This window comes from Osmerus mordax, chromosome 15, assembly GCF_038355195.1.
Source record: "Osmerus mordax isolate fOsmMor3 chromosome 15, fOsmMor3.pri, whole genome shotgun sequence".
Taxonomy (NCBI): Eukaryota; Metazoa; Chordata; class Actinopteri; order Osmeriformes; family Osmeridae; genus Osmerus; species Osmerus mordax.
Window position 1 is genome coordinate 15,239,275 of NC_090064.1, and position 18,522 is coordinate 15,257,796.

The 18,522-nt window shown below is 46.1% G+C and overlaps 1 protein-coding gene across 1 annotated transcript in view; it reads right to left on the reverse strand.

Moving 5' to 3' along the window:
• The window catches only part of adarb2 (adenosine deaminase RNA specific B2 (inactive)), a 117,630-nt gene that overhangs the window by 16,280 nt on the left and 82,828 nt on the right, over positions 1-18,522 (reverse strand). The window contains exon 4 of the mRNA XM_067251933.1: positions 4,028-4,142. Within this exon, the coding sequence (XP_067108034.1) occupies positions 4,028-4,142 (115 nt within the window). The remainder of the gene's footprint in view (positions 1-4,027; positions 4,143-18,522) is intronic.

Here is an 18,522-nt window from a genome sequence, read left to right on the forward strand (position 1 = left end):
TGTGTGTGTGTGTGTGTGTGTGAGAGTGTGTGTGTGAGTGTGTGTGTGTGTGATTGTGTGTGTGTGAGTGTGTGTGCGTCAGACAGAGAAGGATAGCTCAGCACGCTTATCCACACGCTCCGCTCAGCTCAGCCCCCCTCCACAGGCTCTCCCCCCGTCACAAATCGCTTCCATCGCCTCCCAAATTCAAGGTTCACTGCGTCTGCCGGACTTGCGGGCGACACAGGGGCTACATATGAGCTTTTATCAGCCTGGGCCCAGATGGTATTGTGGTGACGGGATCTCACCCACCTGCACCTCCATGGGCAGGGGTGGAGAGGGAGAAAGAGGAGGAGAGGGGGAGAGACAGGGGGAGAGGGAACGGAGGAGGGATGGGTATGTCTGTAATAATAAGAGCTCATATTGAGGTGGGGTTAAAGGCACGGCCTGTCGAAATCGTCTCAGCCACTTTCTCACCATAAGCACTGCCTAGATGCTTGGCAAGACATGAGCTTATAAACAGTATTTATATAGAAGAGCTCTAGACATGTAAATATACAGTATATTCATAGGAGATACCTGCCTGCACAGTGGACTGTGGCATTACATTTGACATCTAATTCCTTTAGCAGACACTTTTATCCAAGTCAACATACAAGTAGTGCACCCAGAAAGTACAACACAATTAATTTCAAAGAAGGCCTGAAAAGGTTTGACTGTCAATGATAATGTTTCAGAGTATTTTATAGTGGAGGCAACTGGACAGCACCACAACTAAAACATCCAACCAACACTATGTTTATACAACAATAAGTTTTGTTTGATACACCTGCAGCCTTGACTGTGAGCCACCTGAGGTGTAATGCACATCAAGGGATCTAGTCCCGGGCGATCAGATGTACTCCACATCACCCTGAGTCTGTCATGCCTCTCTAAGACAAGTTTACAGAGGTTCTTCTCTCTTCCTCAATGGACTCTCCTTTCTTCCTATCTCTCTCTCCCTCTCTCCCTCTCTCTCTCTCGCTCCCTTTCTCCCTCTCTCTCTCCCTCTCTCTCTCCCTCTCTCTTTCCCTCCCTCTCTCTGCTGTTCCACTTAGCGATTGTTTAGATCAATTTTGCAGAGGATAATTTCTTCGAGCTGTTCTCTTTCCCTCCGTGAAATTGGTGCCCAGGTTTTCCCCCCAGTTTGCAGGAGGAGAGAACAGAGAACTACAGAGAGAGAGAGAGAGAGAGAGAGAGAGAGAGAGAGAGAGAGAGAGAGAGAGAGAGAGAGAAATTAATAAAAAGAAAGAGAGAGAGAGTCAAATAAAGCCTGTGGGCAACACTACTTTTAAACTAGATAATAATCAGAGGCATCGCTGGGTACAAAAGGAGAGTGTTGCAACATCATAGACACACCGGCTAAACACTGCAGGCTGTCTTCCCACCCCACATCTGCACAACGCATCTGTTGATTGGTGAAGATTTAAGCGAGTCAAAGGCAACGGGTGTTCAGGAAGAGTGTCTACAGCTGCGTCTGGCCCAGGTCTGGTGAGAGCATCTACTGCGGTGCAGCACACAGTCAGAAACCGTTCGAAAGATGAAGATTCATCCAAAAAAGATGACTGGAGTCTTCAAAGACAAATCAAAATCGATTGTTGTATGTTACTAGCTACTAAACCCAGTCATGCATCACTGTACAGTCATTTTTTATAGACTCTCTAATTACTTGCTTTGTCTTTATACTTTGGCTCATTGTAATATGCAATGCACCATTTGAACTATGAGATCAATAAAGTCTTATCTTATTTGAACTATGAGATATTTGAAAAAAAAGCTAAAAGTTTTGGTAACTCAAGTTTTCTCAAATGCTCACATGTTGCGTTCTCCAGATCATCTTGAGCTAGGGTCCATTACCCCCAGCCCAGCCCTGAAGGCCCCTTCCTGGGACTAGATGCAGGGAGACAGGCCCTTTCCTCCACCATGCTACATTACCCTGCCATACACTACTCTGCCCTCCTAAACACCAGTCATTTAAGATGTTTACATAGAGAAGCTATGTGAAATGTACTTCCTGGTACATTTCTACATTCATGATGGCCTGAAGAAATGTTAATAGCCACCATCAAGATAGCATTTTCTAAATGAGATTTGACATGACAAGATGAAAGGCGGTTGGTCAATTCGTTCATGAGGCAGTCATCGTAAAATATTCTTGTAAGTGAGGAAGCCCAAGCTATGTTCCTGAATAATGGATTAAATGATATGTAAACTCCATAAACTAAATCATTATTTAATCTGGCTTTTTCAAAAGGCAGGCTTTATTCACAGATATAAAAAAAAAGAAAAAAACTCCCCCAGCTCTCCGGTTTTTATCGGTGTAGAATAGACCGAAATGTGTTTTGTAATAAGTACGCCATCATATCTAAGCACTATCAAATTAGCGTTCAAATCGGGAGTCAGACAAACTCTCAAGGTCAACATCAGTGATCTCATTTACATGCTATTAAGGCTAAATGAGCCTCAGGAAATTATCCTTCATATGTTGTTCTGTCATTTCTACATGTTGGAACTCATTTGAGGGAAAAAATATAACCCAACAGCTCAAATTGGTTATATCAAGAAGATCCAGGGTTTTTGCATGCTATTTGAAACTAGACTAGACTACAGATAACAAGAAAGAAATTCGTGTTTTTGAATGTAGATATTCAGATTTCAAACTGCTGTAACAAAGTCGTCTCCCACCACAAGTTACTTGAAAACGGGCTTGAGTTTTCAATATTTCCAGTTACTGGAAATATTTTTCCTCCAAACAAACAGAGAAGGTGCATCGATCATAAACTGCATCAGCTTTGAAAAAAGAGCCCAACATCCTTTCCCATCTCCAACCCCCAACTGACCTCGCTACATCCTGGGATTCAAAATCAGATTTTCCACACCTTCTACCAACACACACGTGGACCTGTTCCCGCTGCTACTAAACCCCGGAGGGGTCCCAGCCAGCTGCAGGCCTGCAGCGTGGCCCTCAGGGGGCGGCACTGAAGAGGGGAAACCAGCCTGTCTTTGGTTCAAAGCCGGACATCCATTAACATTCCAGAGGCGGCGTTCGACTGAGTCAGCCCGTGGATGTTCAGAGAGGGACACAGAGCCCCCAGTGTTTCTGTCAAGTCTCCTGTCTCCCTAGCTACGCCGTCACCACTGCTGGCAACCGCCACACACTCAGACAGCCTGCGTCTGGATCTTTGAAGATAACACTCCTATTAATAAACAAACAGAAGCAATTATTTGGAGACAGGGTGGGAGAAGAAGAGGAATTGGATTAGGTCAAGGCGGGCAGGGTCTCAGTGAAGTCTAAATTGATGAGCTGCTGCTCTCCAAAGACCACTGAGATTCCAATCCACACTGACCCCTCCTTCCCTCAGTCTGTGGCCGGGAACGGAGATAAAGCTGGCCACGTCTGTGTGTGTGTGTGTGTGTGTGTATTTGTGCAGCAGGATGCATACACAAGATGAGGACGGAGAGCTTGAATACTTAACATTTGAGTAGGATTTAAATAAGGGAAAAACATAAATAAATATATGCAGTCTAAACAGTATGCAAAACAGGATCATGATTCACAGTGTCTGACATTAATGATGTAGTAAACCAATTTATAACTCTACAAACTGAAAAAATCTATTAAGCTCAAAGTCGTTGTCGTTGGTTTCCCAAATGAAACTTTTTTGACACGGAGAACCAGCAGAGCAACTGTCAAAGCGAGCTAAGCATGTGGATCCCTGTGTTGACTAGGATGACTGACATGCTGTAGGTCTCATGTCTGCCTCCTTCTCCTTCAGGGATGGGTGGTAAATAATTCAATGTGGGAGTATATATGAGAGGTCTGCAGGTGCACACAAAGATACCAGCACTAGTCTCTCTGCCACCTCTCTTCTTTCTCTTACTCTCTCTCTCTCTCTACGTTCCTCTATCTCTCTCTCGGACTCTATCTCTCTACTGATTACATATACAGCATATTGCACCACTTCAATAATTCACAGTGATATATAAAAGTCAATGAAATGTGCCATACCTCTGGTCATTACGATGCCTGCCAGGGCTTTGTGACGCACCTGCGTAGGGCTGCAGCTATGGACCAGCTCCAGGTATTTCTCCCGCACCAAGTGGAATATTGAATCGGCAAAGTCCTGAAAGACACAATCATATCTTTATGAGTCTTGGCAAACATGGAAAAGCACAAGTTGGATTTTTACTGCAGGATATTATTATATATGATGTTATTATTTCTACGACCAAATCATGGGTCAACCCTGTAGGACTCTGAAGTCTGGGGAAAGATTGGGTGTTAAAGGTAAAAGTTTTTGTAACTTTCTTTACAACATAGAGACTCATTTGAGTTAATTCCAGATAAGCATCAGTAGTCCTGATGGAAGTGTAACCTCATTGGTTTCTCTGACAGACAAAGAGGAAAAGATAGTGAAGTAAAAAGAGGATTTAGTTGGATCAGCATACTGACAAACTAGCACCAGTTCAGCAACACAAACACATAATAATAATAATAATAAAGCATCATAAAGAAATATTCTATCAGTCCAAAGCATTATGGTAAGCTTATGGTTCAGAAGATATGTTACGCTTATTCAGAACAACCATCTGTGCATTTGGTGCATTTAGCGTCAGTAACACACACTTCCACACCCATAGGCAAACACAGAGCTTCATCGAACACTGGGTACTGTAGAAGCCATCCACCTCCCTCTAACAGCCCAGGGTGTTGAGCAGATGTTGCCAACCTGTGCACATTGGTTTCAACTCATCCTGACCCCCAGTGCCTGTTAGTGTGTGTAGTAATTATCATCCAGGTTTCACACCACGACTCCTGCCAGCAGTTCTGTTGGGCTGCAGAGAGGAGGGCTGCCGTCACCACAGAGCAGCTGATGGCTTAAAGGACAATGACGAGAACCATGGAGAGAGAGAGAGAGAGAGAGAGAGAGAGAGAATAATAATATAAATACTATTTCTGTAATTCCACCATTTCTTTGGCAATATGAACATTTGTTCCTTAATGCTAATAAAGCCCATTGAAATGTAAAATGAGAGAGAGAGAGAACAAAAGAAAGAGAGAGAGAGACAGAGACAGAAAGAGAGACAGAGAGAGAGACAGAGAGAGAGACAGAGAGAGACAGAGAGAGAGAGACAGAGAGAGAGACAGAGAGAGAGACAGAGAGAGATGGTGAGCATAGAGACATGGGGGGGTGAATGAGAGTGGGGGGAGGGTGAAAGACAGGAAGGGATTAGTTATTATTAGTTATTATTAGTTATTCTTAGTTATTATTAGTTCACTTGCGTTGACTGAACTGTGACTCACCCAGTTGACCCACCCTTGTCTTCTCTTTGAGAAAGAAGCATCTAGCATATTAGAGTTGCTTAAGCGCTTACAAGCACACTGCATAATCCCTGCATTGTCAGCTTCCTTCAGCACAGAGCCCAACTTTGTTGGTGAACTCAGTGTCAGTTGTATTCTATCTAAGATTTTGACAGTACTACGCAGCACCTCTTTACTTTTTGAGCGTCATGACTGCTGCTGGTGAAGCGTTAGCCACACAGCGTTAAGAATACTGAAGCCTTCGCTCTGAACGTGACATCTAAGAAATTCATCATGTTTGACCGCGTCAGCTGACTGTGTTTTCTCTCAGGTTACAACGTAACCCGGAGTCATGTCCTTGGTTCCCTCTCTCCGACGATTTTTATTGATGACATTACAGGGGTGGAGGGGTGAGCAGAGAGGCAGGAGAGACAGGCCCTCAGAGTCAAGGTGTAATCATTGCTGGCAGGAAGCCCAGCTTGCCTCCTCTGCTCTTGTCATCTGTACCTTCGTTTCTCCAGTTTTCTGTCTCTCTGCTCCTCCACACAGAACCGTCTCCCTTTCCATTCACTCCTCTCAACAACTTTCCTCCTCTTCCTACCTGTCCTGTCCTCCCATCCCCATGCATCGCTCTCCTTCTTTTCTCTTCTCCTCAGCTCTCCTCCCTCCTCTCCTCTTTTCTTCTCACTTCATTCCTATCTGCCAGCCCTCAGCAGAGCAGGAGAATGATGCAGGACAGACATGGGTCGTGACTCTCAGCCAAACCACGAGTCAGAGTCTATCAATTCCTCCCTCAGACGACCGGGGTGGAGAGATGACTCGATCCATCCAGCTACATGTGACACTCGCTGCACAAATGCCATTCTCATTTCTCTTTCTGCCTCTCCACATCTTTCTGCCCCTCTAACCTGCAGTCTATCTATTTCTGCTCGTGTTCATTCTTTATCCCTCTCCCTGTCTTTATAAGCCTCTTTCCACCCTCATTCTAAGTGTAATGTGGCAGGAATTATTTGGTCCCCTCATCCAGTCTGACATGCCGTTGTTATAAAAAGTGCAAATGGCTAGGGCCTGGTTTGACAAATCAAAACTAATTTTTTCTCAGTCAGATTGATCCAGGTGGTCGTTTAGCATATTTGTCAAGTGAGTTCACTTCATCTTTGGTGGTGTGGTTCTACTTCACGACAGCTGTTTCCCAGCCAGGGAAGCCCAACATGACACTAGGGCTCGAGATCAATGGGAGAGAGCTACTCAATATCCATCCTTCCCTTCCCTGACACGCACAGGAAAGACTGAACACAAAATGGGGTTGCAGTGGTGAGGCAACAACCAGAACAGTATGGTGTGGTGAGGCAACACCAGAAAAGTATTGTGTGACGCACTGACAAAGGCAGCGATTTCAGATGAGCGTGTGAGTACCTGGTCTTAAACTGGTCTTAAACACACACACAACGTAAATTGTTGTGTGTGTGTGAGTGTGTGATTGGTTGTGTTTGCTGACTGATAGAGCCCGAACTATCTTCGTCCGTTTGTAAGATTTGAGAAACTTTAAGAAAACCGCAGAATACACGTAATTCTCAGAGTAGAAAAAATTATATTCCACGACTAAAAAGGACGTTTGCAAATCAAGACGTCTGTCTTCTGAGAATGGCAGACATTGCTGGGGCTGAATCAGCAGAACTTGGGCATCACTTTTAACCATCAGAGAAGGAACACAATGTTTTAGTGCAATCAGAAAGAAGCCTTACAGTTACACTGTGCCTGAATAGAGTAGTTCTGTCAGAGTGACGGACAGACAGCTGTGAAGATTGGGGGTTAGACACCGAAGCGAAGAGACAGAGAGACTCATAGGTAAGTGTCTTGATGTCCAATAAAACCTGGTCCCTGGGAAATCATATATGAAATTATTAGGAATTTTGGGGAATTTATTGAAATGATTAGGAATTGAAATAAATGTTGATGGATTTATTACAGCGATCAATACTGAGTTTGATTTTAAGAAAAGAAAGTGATATAGAAGTTTTTCTATATCACTATAATACACTTATTTAGACACATACAGAACAAAGAAAAAAACTAAAACAGCTGAAAAATGACCTTCCTCAGTACATACCCGTCCAACCTGCCGGCTAACAGCTCTGCATCTATCTCCAAGGTAACGGGGAATGTCACAGTCGGTTCCCTGGTTGCCCTGCCGTCCTCTCAAGTCAATATTGTGCCAGCAACACAAATGTCAACAGGGAAATTTTTTCCACCGATCCCTGACCCAGAAGTCTTTGCTCCTCTAGGGAGGAAAGGCTGATGGTGGAAGTGTGTGTATTTGTTTGTTTGTTTGTGTGTGTGTTTTTATGTTGGGTAGAAGGTAGACTGGTAAACTACATTGACTTGTAAGGGGTAAATGTGGGAAAAAAGAGGACTGACAATAATGTCACTTTCCCATTATTCGACGATAAAAACATTAAACTGAGAACAAATACATCTGAAACCCAGTTGAAAATGACCCCATATACCCACTAAACCGATCTACTAAACTAATTCCGTTTAGTGAGAGAATAGGTGATGATTGTCTTCCCACATGGTCTATATTAGAGACACTGCTCTGTGGAAACAGAAGGAGAGGCTGTTGGAAGCCACAGTCGCAAGTGGCCCTGTGGCACAGACTGGCTGCTCCTCCCCGCTTGACGACACTGTCACCCACAATCTCCGGTTCAAGAGAACGCATTCACGTGCCTCAAATGTCTTCCCCTCTCTCTCTCTCTCTCTCCCTCTCTCTCCCTCTCTCTCTCTCTCTCTCTCCCTCTCTCTCTCCCTCCCTCTCCCTCTCTCTCTCTCTCTCTCTCTCTAACTCTCTCCCTCTCTCTCTCTCTCTGTTTCCAAACCCCCGCCACCTTATCAGGGTCTAGCAGGGCAGCCATGGAAGCATAAAAATGGGCCATGTCTTATATTTCTTTATAGAGGTATTTAACAATTCATTCTCCAGGTTTTAATAGCGTGTCTCCCGGTCTGTGTATCATCCATGGCGCCTGGCAAAGTGCGAGCGAGGCTTTTGAAAGTCGATATCCATTCAGTGGGTAGGAACCTTGCCTTGGGGGCTTTTCTAAATTCCCAAAGTGCCAGACACCCGCAGCGAGACATATTCTTCACTTTGTTTGTTCTCTGTAACCTGTGCTGTTCCTCTCTCTTTCTCTTTATCTCTGTCTCTCTCTCTCTTGTCCCCTTCCATCACTGGAACAGACATGTAGATATTTCAACTTTTTTGTAGAGCTGTGACTGTTCCCTTTGTTTTGCCAGAACATGAAAAACAACAACGACTTTGTCGCGTGACAAACGGCCCTGGAAGACAAACTGTACACAGATCTGCTGTCGCCTGTTCCTTTCCCACCCCCCCTCCCTTGGTCTGGCGCTCGCCTCCAACCATGTCCAACCTTTCTGTGCGCTGCGTCCAGATGGCCCTGCAGTCTGCAGAACAGATTTCCGCCAAGCCATGCTTTTAGCTGCACCAGCAGGGAGTTGCCAGTCAGATCGGTCGGGGCCGTGCCACCATTGCTGCCTGCTTCCCCTACCCAGCCACTGTCTTGATGTTCAGAGCGAAGGAAGAGGAAAAAACGGGATGAAAGGGTATGAAGAAGAAAGAAAAAGAGAAGCGGAGAGAGAGGGTATTCTGTCTGTCTTGTGGAGGTAGAGAAGGAGAGAACACAGCCAGGCCTCCCCGGCCCTTCACACAGGGCCTCTGAGGGGCTGACCAAAGAAGATCTGGCCTCAGCCAGGGTATGTGGAAGCTGTTTGGGCTCTTTATCATGAACGCACCCTGGAGATGCTCCAGGTGACCTAGTTATTTGGGGTAGAGCCCCACCCCCCTCCTCCTCCCCCACCACCAGTGGGGACAGACATGAGGACAGGAGGACAGGAGGACATATTGTGAGGGTGTTCCAAGTCTCCGATATCATAGCCACGAGCAGCCCTGCAGGCTGCCAAATCACGTCAATCCATTTGGCCCATCCATATCACAGGCCGATGCTGACTACCAGGCCCTGGCAGCAGGACAGGACGCTACAACGGCATCAGCTCAGGGCAGCTGGGGAACAGGAAGCCGAAAGGCAGGGCAGGTGGAGAGAGGACGTGGCAGGTGACTGTCACTCTGGCCTGGTGTTGCGGCGTGCCTCAGTGCTTCCTAGAGAGCTGGAGGAGAGACGAACAGCGTCATTAACCTTCTGTGGTGTCAGCATGCCAGGGCAGATGTGCTGAGAGCTCAGATCCCTGACAGCTCGGTTGATGTTGCATCACAGGTATGACCGGGAACATCAGTATCACAGCTGTGGAAACGACACAGTGTGTTTTACAGCCCCGAACAGGATCACAGCCTTGTCAGTATAAAGTATGATTAGGATTTTGATGTTTTCATTTGGATGGCTGAATTTGACAGTAGGACATATTGAACACTACTGTGATATAAGTTATTGACAATCATAACAGTAGTAACACAGAAAGCTGCGTAATTCAGTGCTTGAATCCTGGCCATGAGAAGCAGATGTTAATCGGTTGATGGTGGATCTGGTCTAACCCTAAACCCTACATCAGCTCTGTCCATCTGAACAAACATACAAGACAGTTGAGACAACAAAACTGAAAACAGACCTGAACAAACCTGGCAACTGGAGAAACCTGGCAACCAGACAAACCCTGTGTCCATGAACGTTGAAACAGACCTTTGAATATCCGTCAGTCTGACTCTGACCTTCTGCCTGTGAGCATGATTTCATGATTTTCAGAGTGATCACAAACCACGTTACCAGTCATGTAAAAGGAGAAAGAGGGAGATGGACAGGGTAAGAGGATGAAGAAAACCGAGAGAAAGGGAGGAGAGAACAATGACAAAGAGATAAGAAGAAGTAATACAGACACACAGAGACAGAGAGAGAGAGGGAGAGAGAGAGAGAGAGAGAGAGAGAGAGAGAGAGAGAGAGAGAGAGAGAGAGAGAGAGAGAGAGAGAGAGAGAGAGAGAGAGAGAGAGAGAAAAATGGCTGAAGAGTGTTTAAGTCCTTCCGATCTCAGTCCCCCTTGATTAGACCTCCCTGTGGAGATGAAGAAAGAGATATGGCTCGGATGACTTGATAATGTCAGAGACGGTGTAGAACACACATCATGGCTTTATACATTATGCATCAAAGGGCTGGCACAGTGGCTCCTTCTAAAGGATAACATGACCTACCCCGAGAGATGGAGAGCTAGGGATGGAGGAAGAGAGAGAGGGAAGGAAGGAGAGAGAGAGATACTGTGTATATGTGTGTGTGGCTGTGAATGTGGGCTTGCTCTGAATGGGAGAGAGATAAAGAGTGGGAGAGAGAGAGAAGTAGACAGAGAGAGAGAGAGACAGATCCACAGAGCAACATCGTGAAGGGAGAGGAAACAACAAGGGCGATGATGGGGTTTTAACGAGAGAGGATCTCGTTGACTAAGAGGGGAGGATGCTACTCCAGTGACCGGGAGGGCTGTTCACACATCGCTCATTAATCTGCTTGTGATCTGAGGAGGACCACAGGGAGGCAGGGAGCAGGGAGGCAGGGAGCGAGAGGCAGGGAGCAGGGAGACAGGGAGCAGGGAGGCAGGGAGCAGGGAGGCAGGGAGCAGGGAGGCAGGGAGCGAGAGGCAGGGAGCAGGGAGGCAGGGAGCAGGGAGACAGGGAGGCAGGGAGCAGGGAGGCAGGGAGCGAGAGGCAGGGAGCAGGGAGGCAGGGAGCGAGAGGCAGGGAGCAGGGAGGCAGGGAGCAGGGAGGCAGGGAGCGAGAGGCAGGGAGCAGGGAGGCAGGGAGCAGGGAGACAGGGAGCGAGAGGCAGGGAGCAGGGAGACAGGGAGCAGGGAGGCAGGGAGCGAGAGGCAGGGAGCAGGGAGGCAGGGAGGCAGGGAGCGAGAGGCAGGGAGCAGGGAGGCAGGGAGCAGGAGGCGTAAAGAGAGAGACAGTGGGAGGGAGGGAGACAGAAAAGAAAGACTGAAAATGATACAGTCATGTGATGACTCCTTAATCATCACATGACTATATCTATGATCTCTTTAGAGGTCTGGATGAGCATTCAGAAACAAAAACCCATTTGATTGAAATGGTGTAGCAGGTGTGGTAGCTGGCAAATAGTATATTATACTATGAATTTTTTATGTAAATATTTAACATTTTGTTCAAATTATTGTGCCTGACAACTGCTTCCTTGAAAAACAAGTGGTCCAAAATATTGCTAAAATGTTTTCCGCTAACAACTGTTTTTTTTCATCTTCGTTTGATAAATCAAATCAGTAACAGACACGAAAACCAGTAGAATTGTATACAAATGTTGTTTTGATTTCCTCTTGCAGTAGCGGGAAATGTAGCGACCACAGCCTTCAGGCATCTCGGGGGGTTGGATCTAGAATCCCTTTTCATGTTCCTTAACAGAAGGAACCATTCAGACGGCTTCTGTGAAGTTCTGCGGTGGCATCCTCCACGAGGACTCTTCTATTGACCGTTGCCTAGATACCCAGTGGCTAGCCGTATCTGCTGTTCTTGAAGATATCAAGCTTTGCCGTTTTGGGCTTGACCTCTGCAATCACAACAACTTCAATCTCCCCCCGGTTCCAGTCTTTGAACCACACGCTCCTCCTCGTTTGCTGCCAACCGCACGCTCGCTCCTTCTCGCCGCAACCAAGGGACCGAAAACAGACGTGAGCAGATTTGTTGTTTTTATGTTGTTTTTACAGATTGCTTGGTGGCATCACCGGCATTAGAACAGAAAAGCACCGTGCCAGTCGGCCAAGCAGGGACAAAAATACCGTTTTAGTTCAGATGGAGGAGTAGTGGTTAATTGGTGTCAGCTACCGTGCTGTGTCGTGGCTGGATATGGACAGAGCTCCTATTGCATCTGAAAGTGAAATGAAGGTGGAGCCGACAGCCATGGCTAGCCATCTATCATGAAGCAATGATCTGGGGGCACCCCCAACAACACCACATCTGACATTTGTTTCATATTGCAGCGACTCAAGGGAGCGGACGTTTGTTCGCTGTTGGCGCAAGGGATTGTGGGTGCCTCAAATTCATGTTCTGATTGTGATTTATTAATGTTGTGTTTATGTTCTGGTCAGTGTTGTAGTAATGTCAGCTAAGGTTTAACGTTTGAAGACAGCGGTGACTGTGCGTGTTTACTGATACCGTGACTGTGTGTGTTATGCAAGTTGATGACTTCCTTTTTGGGGTTATATTGATGGTGTCTTTCTTAACAAAAGCCTGAAGTAGGGCTGTGTGTGGGACACAGGCCAAAAAGGTCCTCTTCTGATGTTCTTTTAAGAAAAGCCGAAAATGCAAGCTCTGGGTAAATAACTAGAAAATGACGCACAATACACCACAGACAAGGCAGACAAACTTAACGCATTTAAAATGGTTTCAAATAACTTCATATTAGCCCTTGTATTTGAACGTTTAATTAGACTCGAGGCACTGCAAATTTAAGTAAAGATGTATATCTAGGTCTGAAGAAACAAACATTGAATAAATGTGTGTGCGTGCTGTACTATACTTGTGTTTCAACTTTCATGTAAACAAAAATGTTTGTTGAACTGACGAAGTGTACTTCCCTCAAGACAGGGCCTCACCAGAAGAAGCTCTTCAGTGTGATCCTTTCTGCCAAGCAAAGTGTACATTCCCCTGCTGTATGATCATGTGATCCTCTCACCCCACAGTACATGTGAATGCAAATACCTGAGCAGGACGAGCCTCGTCACAGTCGCATATAAACAAGATGGATGCCGCCTGCTCTCGTCACACAGAATACTAATCCATCTCGTGAAGACTGCCGAGTCAGAATTACACTGTAACAAACAATTGTACTGAAAAACCTCTAAATGGTGAGACCCTCTACCCATCTCTCGGCCCTTCACGTCCACACACACACACGAGAGAGACAGAATAAAACACGAGAGCAAGAAAGAAAGGGAGAGTGAGAGAAAAAAGGGACAGAGAGAGAGAGATCAGTGTGTCTGTAATGGGCTCCTCCTCCAGGGACAAGTTACGCCGAAGTGTCTCTCCCTCCTTGTCATCCTGACTTATCGATCAGTTTTAGATCCTGAACAGCCAAGATGGCCCCAGAGCATCCACTGACGTGATTTGGGACCTATAGTTTGTAAACCCGACAGACACGATAGGTTTGACAAGCAGTTCCGGTAAACGTTTGCGGTAAGGTTAAAAACGACTGTGTGCGCTTGTGTGTGTTTTGGTGTGTGCGGACCTGTGTATTATGCGAACGTGTGAAACTATGAATACTCGACAAATTCAAAACCTCCTACGGAGACGACATCACATCAATGACATTTAACACAGCATTTAAACCAAGATAAAACAACCTGTAAAAACACATGCCTCAACATCCACAAATCACCAGCGAGAAAAACACAAACACCCTTAACCCTTGTGTTATCTTCGGGTCATTCCGACCCATCAGTCATTGTGACCCACCGACAAATTTACCTCATACAAAAACAAAGTGAAGCATTTTCTTTTAACCGTCGGGCTGTCTCAGACCCCCCACATTGCAAAGGTTAAAAGAAAATTGTCTTTATTTGTTTTTGTATTGGGTAAAATTGGGTAAACACAACGATGGTTTGTTAAGAACCTTTGGGTCATGTGACCTGAAGGCAGCACGATGGGTTAAAACAAACAACCCCCCCGCTGCCTCGTCTTTTAAATCCGAGCGATGCCGCCCAGCTGGTTGTTCCCACCAGAGGGGGCTGAGACTCGCTGAAATCCTGCTGGAGTCTCCCCCTCCTTAACAGAGAGCACTGGGTCATTACTCATTCATCCTAATGTACCAGCCTCCATACACCACTGGGTTTCACCATTAGAGAGCCAGTCCCTCCATCGTCTCAGACGGCTGGCTCTCCTGACTGGATGTGAGCGGCCCTGAGGGTCACCTGTGGGGAGGGGGAGGAGGAGGGGCAGGAGGAGGGGGAGGAGGAGGGGAAATGGGTTTCCGGTGTACCTGCCGAATGGAATCCAGGTGTGTGCAGATGGAGAGAGAGAGGTGAGCAAGGCAGTGACGTAGGTGTGTGTGTGTGTGTGTGTGTGTGTGTGAGAACACATCACAAGCAAAGTCTACAAAGTAAAGTTCCTTCACAGACACCTTGGAGAAAGTTATGTAAAAAGGAAAGAACTGTAAAAAGAAAAGAGTAATAAAAAAAAAAAAACTATTTTTGTCTCTAAAAAATAATGGAAATATTGTCTTACGAAAACATCTGGGTATAACCAATCAGAGCTGAGCATCGGCAGGTCCGCCCACACAACTGCGTGCCGAAGTTCAGAGCGAGAAAATGAATGTGTTATTACCTCCTATCACTGCACTGATCCCAGACATCGTCTTAGGGAGCACTGGCTCAGATCTGATCCCTTAAGTGGTCTGACAGTAGTCAGGGTCAGGCTCCCCTATTATGAGTCATCGTTACCAAACTGGCTTAAACACTGTCATCTGTATGCATGGTTTAACACCTCCCACCCTGCAGGAAGCGAGGCGATCAAAAGGTTGCCAAGTTTATAACCCTGCAATGACAACGCAGGTAAAACTTGCATTAAGGTAGCAGTGGGCTAGGTCAGATGGTTGACTGAGTGTAGACATGAGAGAGTGTAGACACCGGTAACGGAAGTTACCAGGACTGTGCTGAACTATCACGCAATGAAAGGGGACTGTTTATATGTGCTTTAAAAAAAAAAATCTGAGCAGCCCTGACATATAAACACTGCAGTGGCACAAATATCATGTAAAAATATGCATTACAAACACGACCCCTGTCTGCCTCTGTATTGCTCAGTGGACTAAGCTAATATCCTAGCGCGTGCGAGCGCAGGGCAGCACATCCATAACGGTGAGAGTTGGGTCCCCTCGCGGGACAGGCTGGCGTGATGTGGCGCGGCGCACTGCGACTGTTAGTTAGTCCGGGGATACACGGGGGGCAGGCGGTCTGAAATATGAGGCATGTGTCTAGGGCCAGGTCTTCCCTGAATACTAACGCCTCCTTTCACAGCCTGCCTCGGTGCCCTGCAACCAATCTGACGGCTAATTAATCCTGAAGGTCCTTTGTTCCGCTGAGGTTTTGCCTCTATACCCACCCCACCTCTCCCCCAGCTCCCTCCATCCTCCCTGCTTGCCATCCACCACCCCCCCTCCCCCCACTGCCTGCCCCTCATCTCTCCCTGTCAGCTCTCCCTCTTTTGACTCTCTCTACCTCTCTTTTCTTCTCTCCTTCCTCAGCTTTCCTGCTCGCTCTCCCCTGCCCTTTCAGTCCCCTCTCCCCTCCTTTAGGTCCAGAGAAAGGGACACCTACAGCTCATAGATGAAATTGTAAGTTTTTGAGCGAGAAACAACGTATTTCTGCATTACATAGAAAATGACTGAATATTTGTATTGCCTGATTTTACTTTAAAGTGTTATCTATTTACATGGGGATTTTTACCATTTGATTTTACACAAGGTAACATGTTTCTATCGGCTATGAAATGAAAGTAATCTGCTTTGAAATGAACATGCTAACCACCCTAAATGAGGGCTGTGTAACATGCTCCAGTCCCAAGTTGCTTGTGGGCCCTGGGAGGTTCCCGTGGCTGACTGTGCCTGAGAGAGGGGGACAAAGACAGTAGTTGTCTGGTTGAGAGGAAGGTCATTTAAAGGCCAAACGGACAGTCCTCCTCTTCTCCTCTCTTCCTCTCTCCCTGCCTGAGCATCAGAGATAAACCTCCTCACGGCAGCACACGGGACCAATAGCCATGATTTATCGGAAGCCATTCGGTACCTGAGCGTCTATGAAATTGTAATGAACTTGATTATGCTTTTAATGAAGTGTGAGGGCTTCTTCAGGAATGATTATAGTCACGCATGTTCCCAGGACCAAAAAAAAAAAAAAAAAAAAATGGTATTGAGAGAGAGAAATAGATAGACAAGGTGTGTTGATGGATAGGGGGAGAGCGAGAGAGAGGGGGAGGGAAAGAGAGAGAGAGGGGGAGAGAGAGGGGGAGAGAGACTGAACAGATGTCAGTAGAAATAAATACAACAGGAGATTCATTCAGTAGTACTGTGTCTGAGCGAGACTGTAGGTCAAGACTATCATGGTTCTGTGTAATGGATGATTGCTGCCTAACAGGTGAGTCGACTCGACCTCATCTCATTCCACAGTCCTTAGGGCTCCTCTGACAGGACTGTACAAATGTGTGTGCTGACGCGGAGGAATAGATTTAACAGACTTATAGGTCATATTTTGCATAAGTATTAGACAGCTCATGATGGTTCTAACCTTTCCGTGCACAAAGTGGTCCCTTTAAATGCGAAAACATTATTGTTCCATGATTTTAGAAGTCTAATTCATTTTCTCTCCCCCCCCCCCCAGACTCACTCTGAATATCAACCAAGTCTGGTAGCACAGTGGATACAATGTGAATAAAAGGACTTCATCGGGTTTTACGGCTTTCAAAATGAACCGCTGTAGAATTTAGACCACCGTGGTGTAAATGGAGAACACAGAGACAGTAACCCGTTTGGCAGCTCTCTCATCTGTTAATCAGTTCCTTGAATAAAATGTTTTCATATCCTCCTCTCCTTTTGGAAGCGTCTGTCTGTCTTTAAATGGCTGCCTGCCCCTGTATGTTGCCATTGCTAATTTGTTGTGACAATATTAATTAATGATTCTTGCTTCATGACTGTTTGTAATGAGGTAGATTAGAAGTGGTGAAGAATATAAAAAATGAAAAGAAACAATCAGTGAAACATTGGTTGGAGAACAGGGGTCACCTTCACGTGTCTAAAATCATATTAAATTCTCCAGGCCTTGAAAATCTCGGTGGGTTTACATCACTGTGCATTCAGACTGCCTCAACGGAGCTATAGTGTAAACTACGAACATAGGAATACAAAACCAAACAGCATAGTGGCATTTTAGATTCCTTAAAATACCAAATATCAGTTTATTGTATCTTTGGATATGCTGTCTCTCCGCACCTTTCTTCCTCCTAGCCTCAGATAACCCGCACTGTCATCCTGTCCTGTCAACACACACACACACACACACACACACGCAGTCATTCAGATCCAAGGTCAGAAGTCGACACTGACACGACCACAAACACCGGGCCGTGCCCTCTGACTGGGCAGAGCTCTCCCTGTCCTGCCAGTCTCAGGGTTGGCTTGGCAACGCGGCAGATCTTTATCAAGCCATGCGTTGAGAAAGAGAGAGAGAATGGAGAGAGAGAGGGAGCGGAGATTAAGTGGCCAATCAGGCAGGCAACGTGGGGGTAATCATTTCACTCAGTAATGTGGCCTGGGCACTGATGCCAAATTACAGTACCTTCACTCCAACCTGCAGTTTCAAATCACTGCCCAGGTCCTTGATAGCTGTACCTGCTGCACTGTACGCTTCCTGTCTGCTTTCTGTAAGCTGAAAGTGTGTAATTCTTCTTCCATTTAACCTGTCAGCTGTGGACAAAATACATTTTCAGTGCCTGCTGTATAAAAACGGGTGTTCTGCTTACAGCAATCTCAATATACCTTAACACCACTCAACATGGGAGAGTCTGTTTTCTAATTCAGACAAAGTTCCACAGGGAGTCCCATGGCTGAGCGGTGAGGGAATCGGGCTAGTAATCAGAAGGTTGCTGATTTGATTCCCGGCCGTGCCAAATGATGTTGTGTCCTTGGGCAAGGCACTTCACCCTACTTGCCTGGGGGGAATGTCCCTGTACTTACTGTTAGTCGCTCTGGATGAGAGCGTCTGCTAAATGGCTAAAATGTAAATGTAAATGTAAAATGTACACAGTCCGTTTGTCCATCCGCCTTTCTGTGAGCTGGAGAGTGAGATCTGTGTGTGCGTGTGTCAAGGTAGTGAACTGTGAGCAGCATACTTCAGTTTGGATGAGTTTCAATTTTTCATTTAGGAGCTGGACTGAGGAGCAACTGTAGCCTACACATTATTGTGGAGGTTAGCCTGGGGCTGTGCAGGTACCAGAGGTAGGTGGACTCTTCCAAGACAATATGAGGTCCTTGCCCAGCATTGCCTCAGTCTATTAGCTGTAGATATATTATTTTTGCAGAGGTGACCTGTGCTTTTCCCCCTCTCCTCCCTTCATTTTTCAGTTTCTCTCCCTCTCTCTTTCACTAAGATTCTCTCACTCTGTTCCAGTATCAATCATCTTCTCTTTCACCAGAGAAAG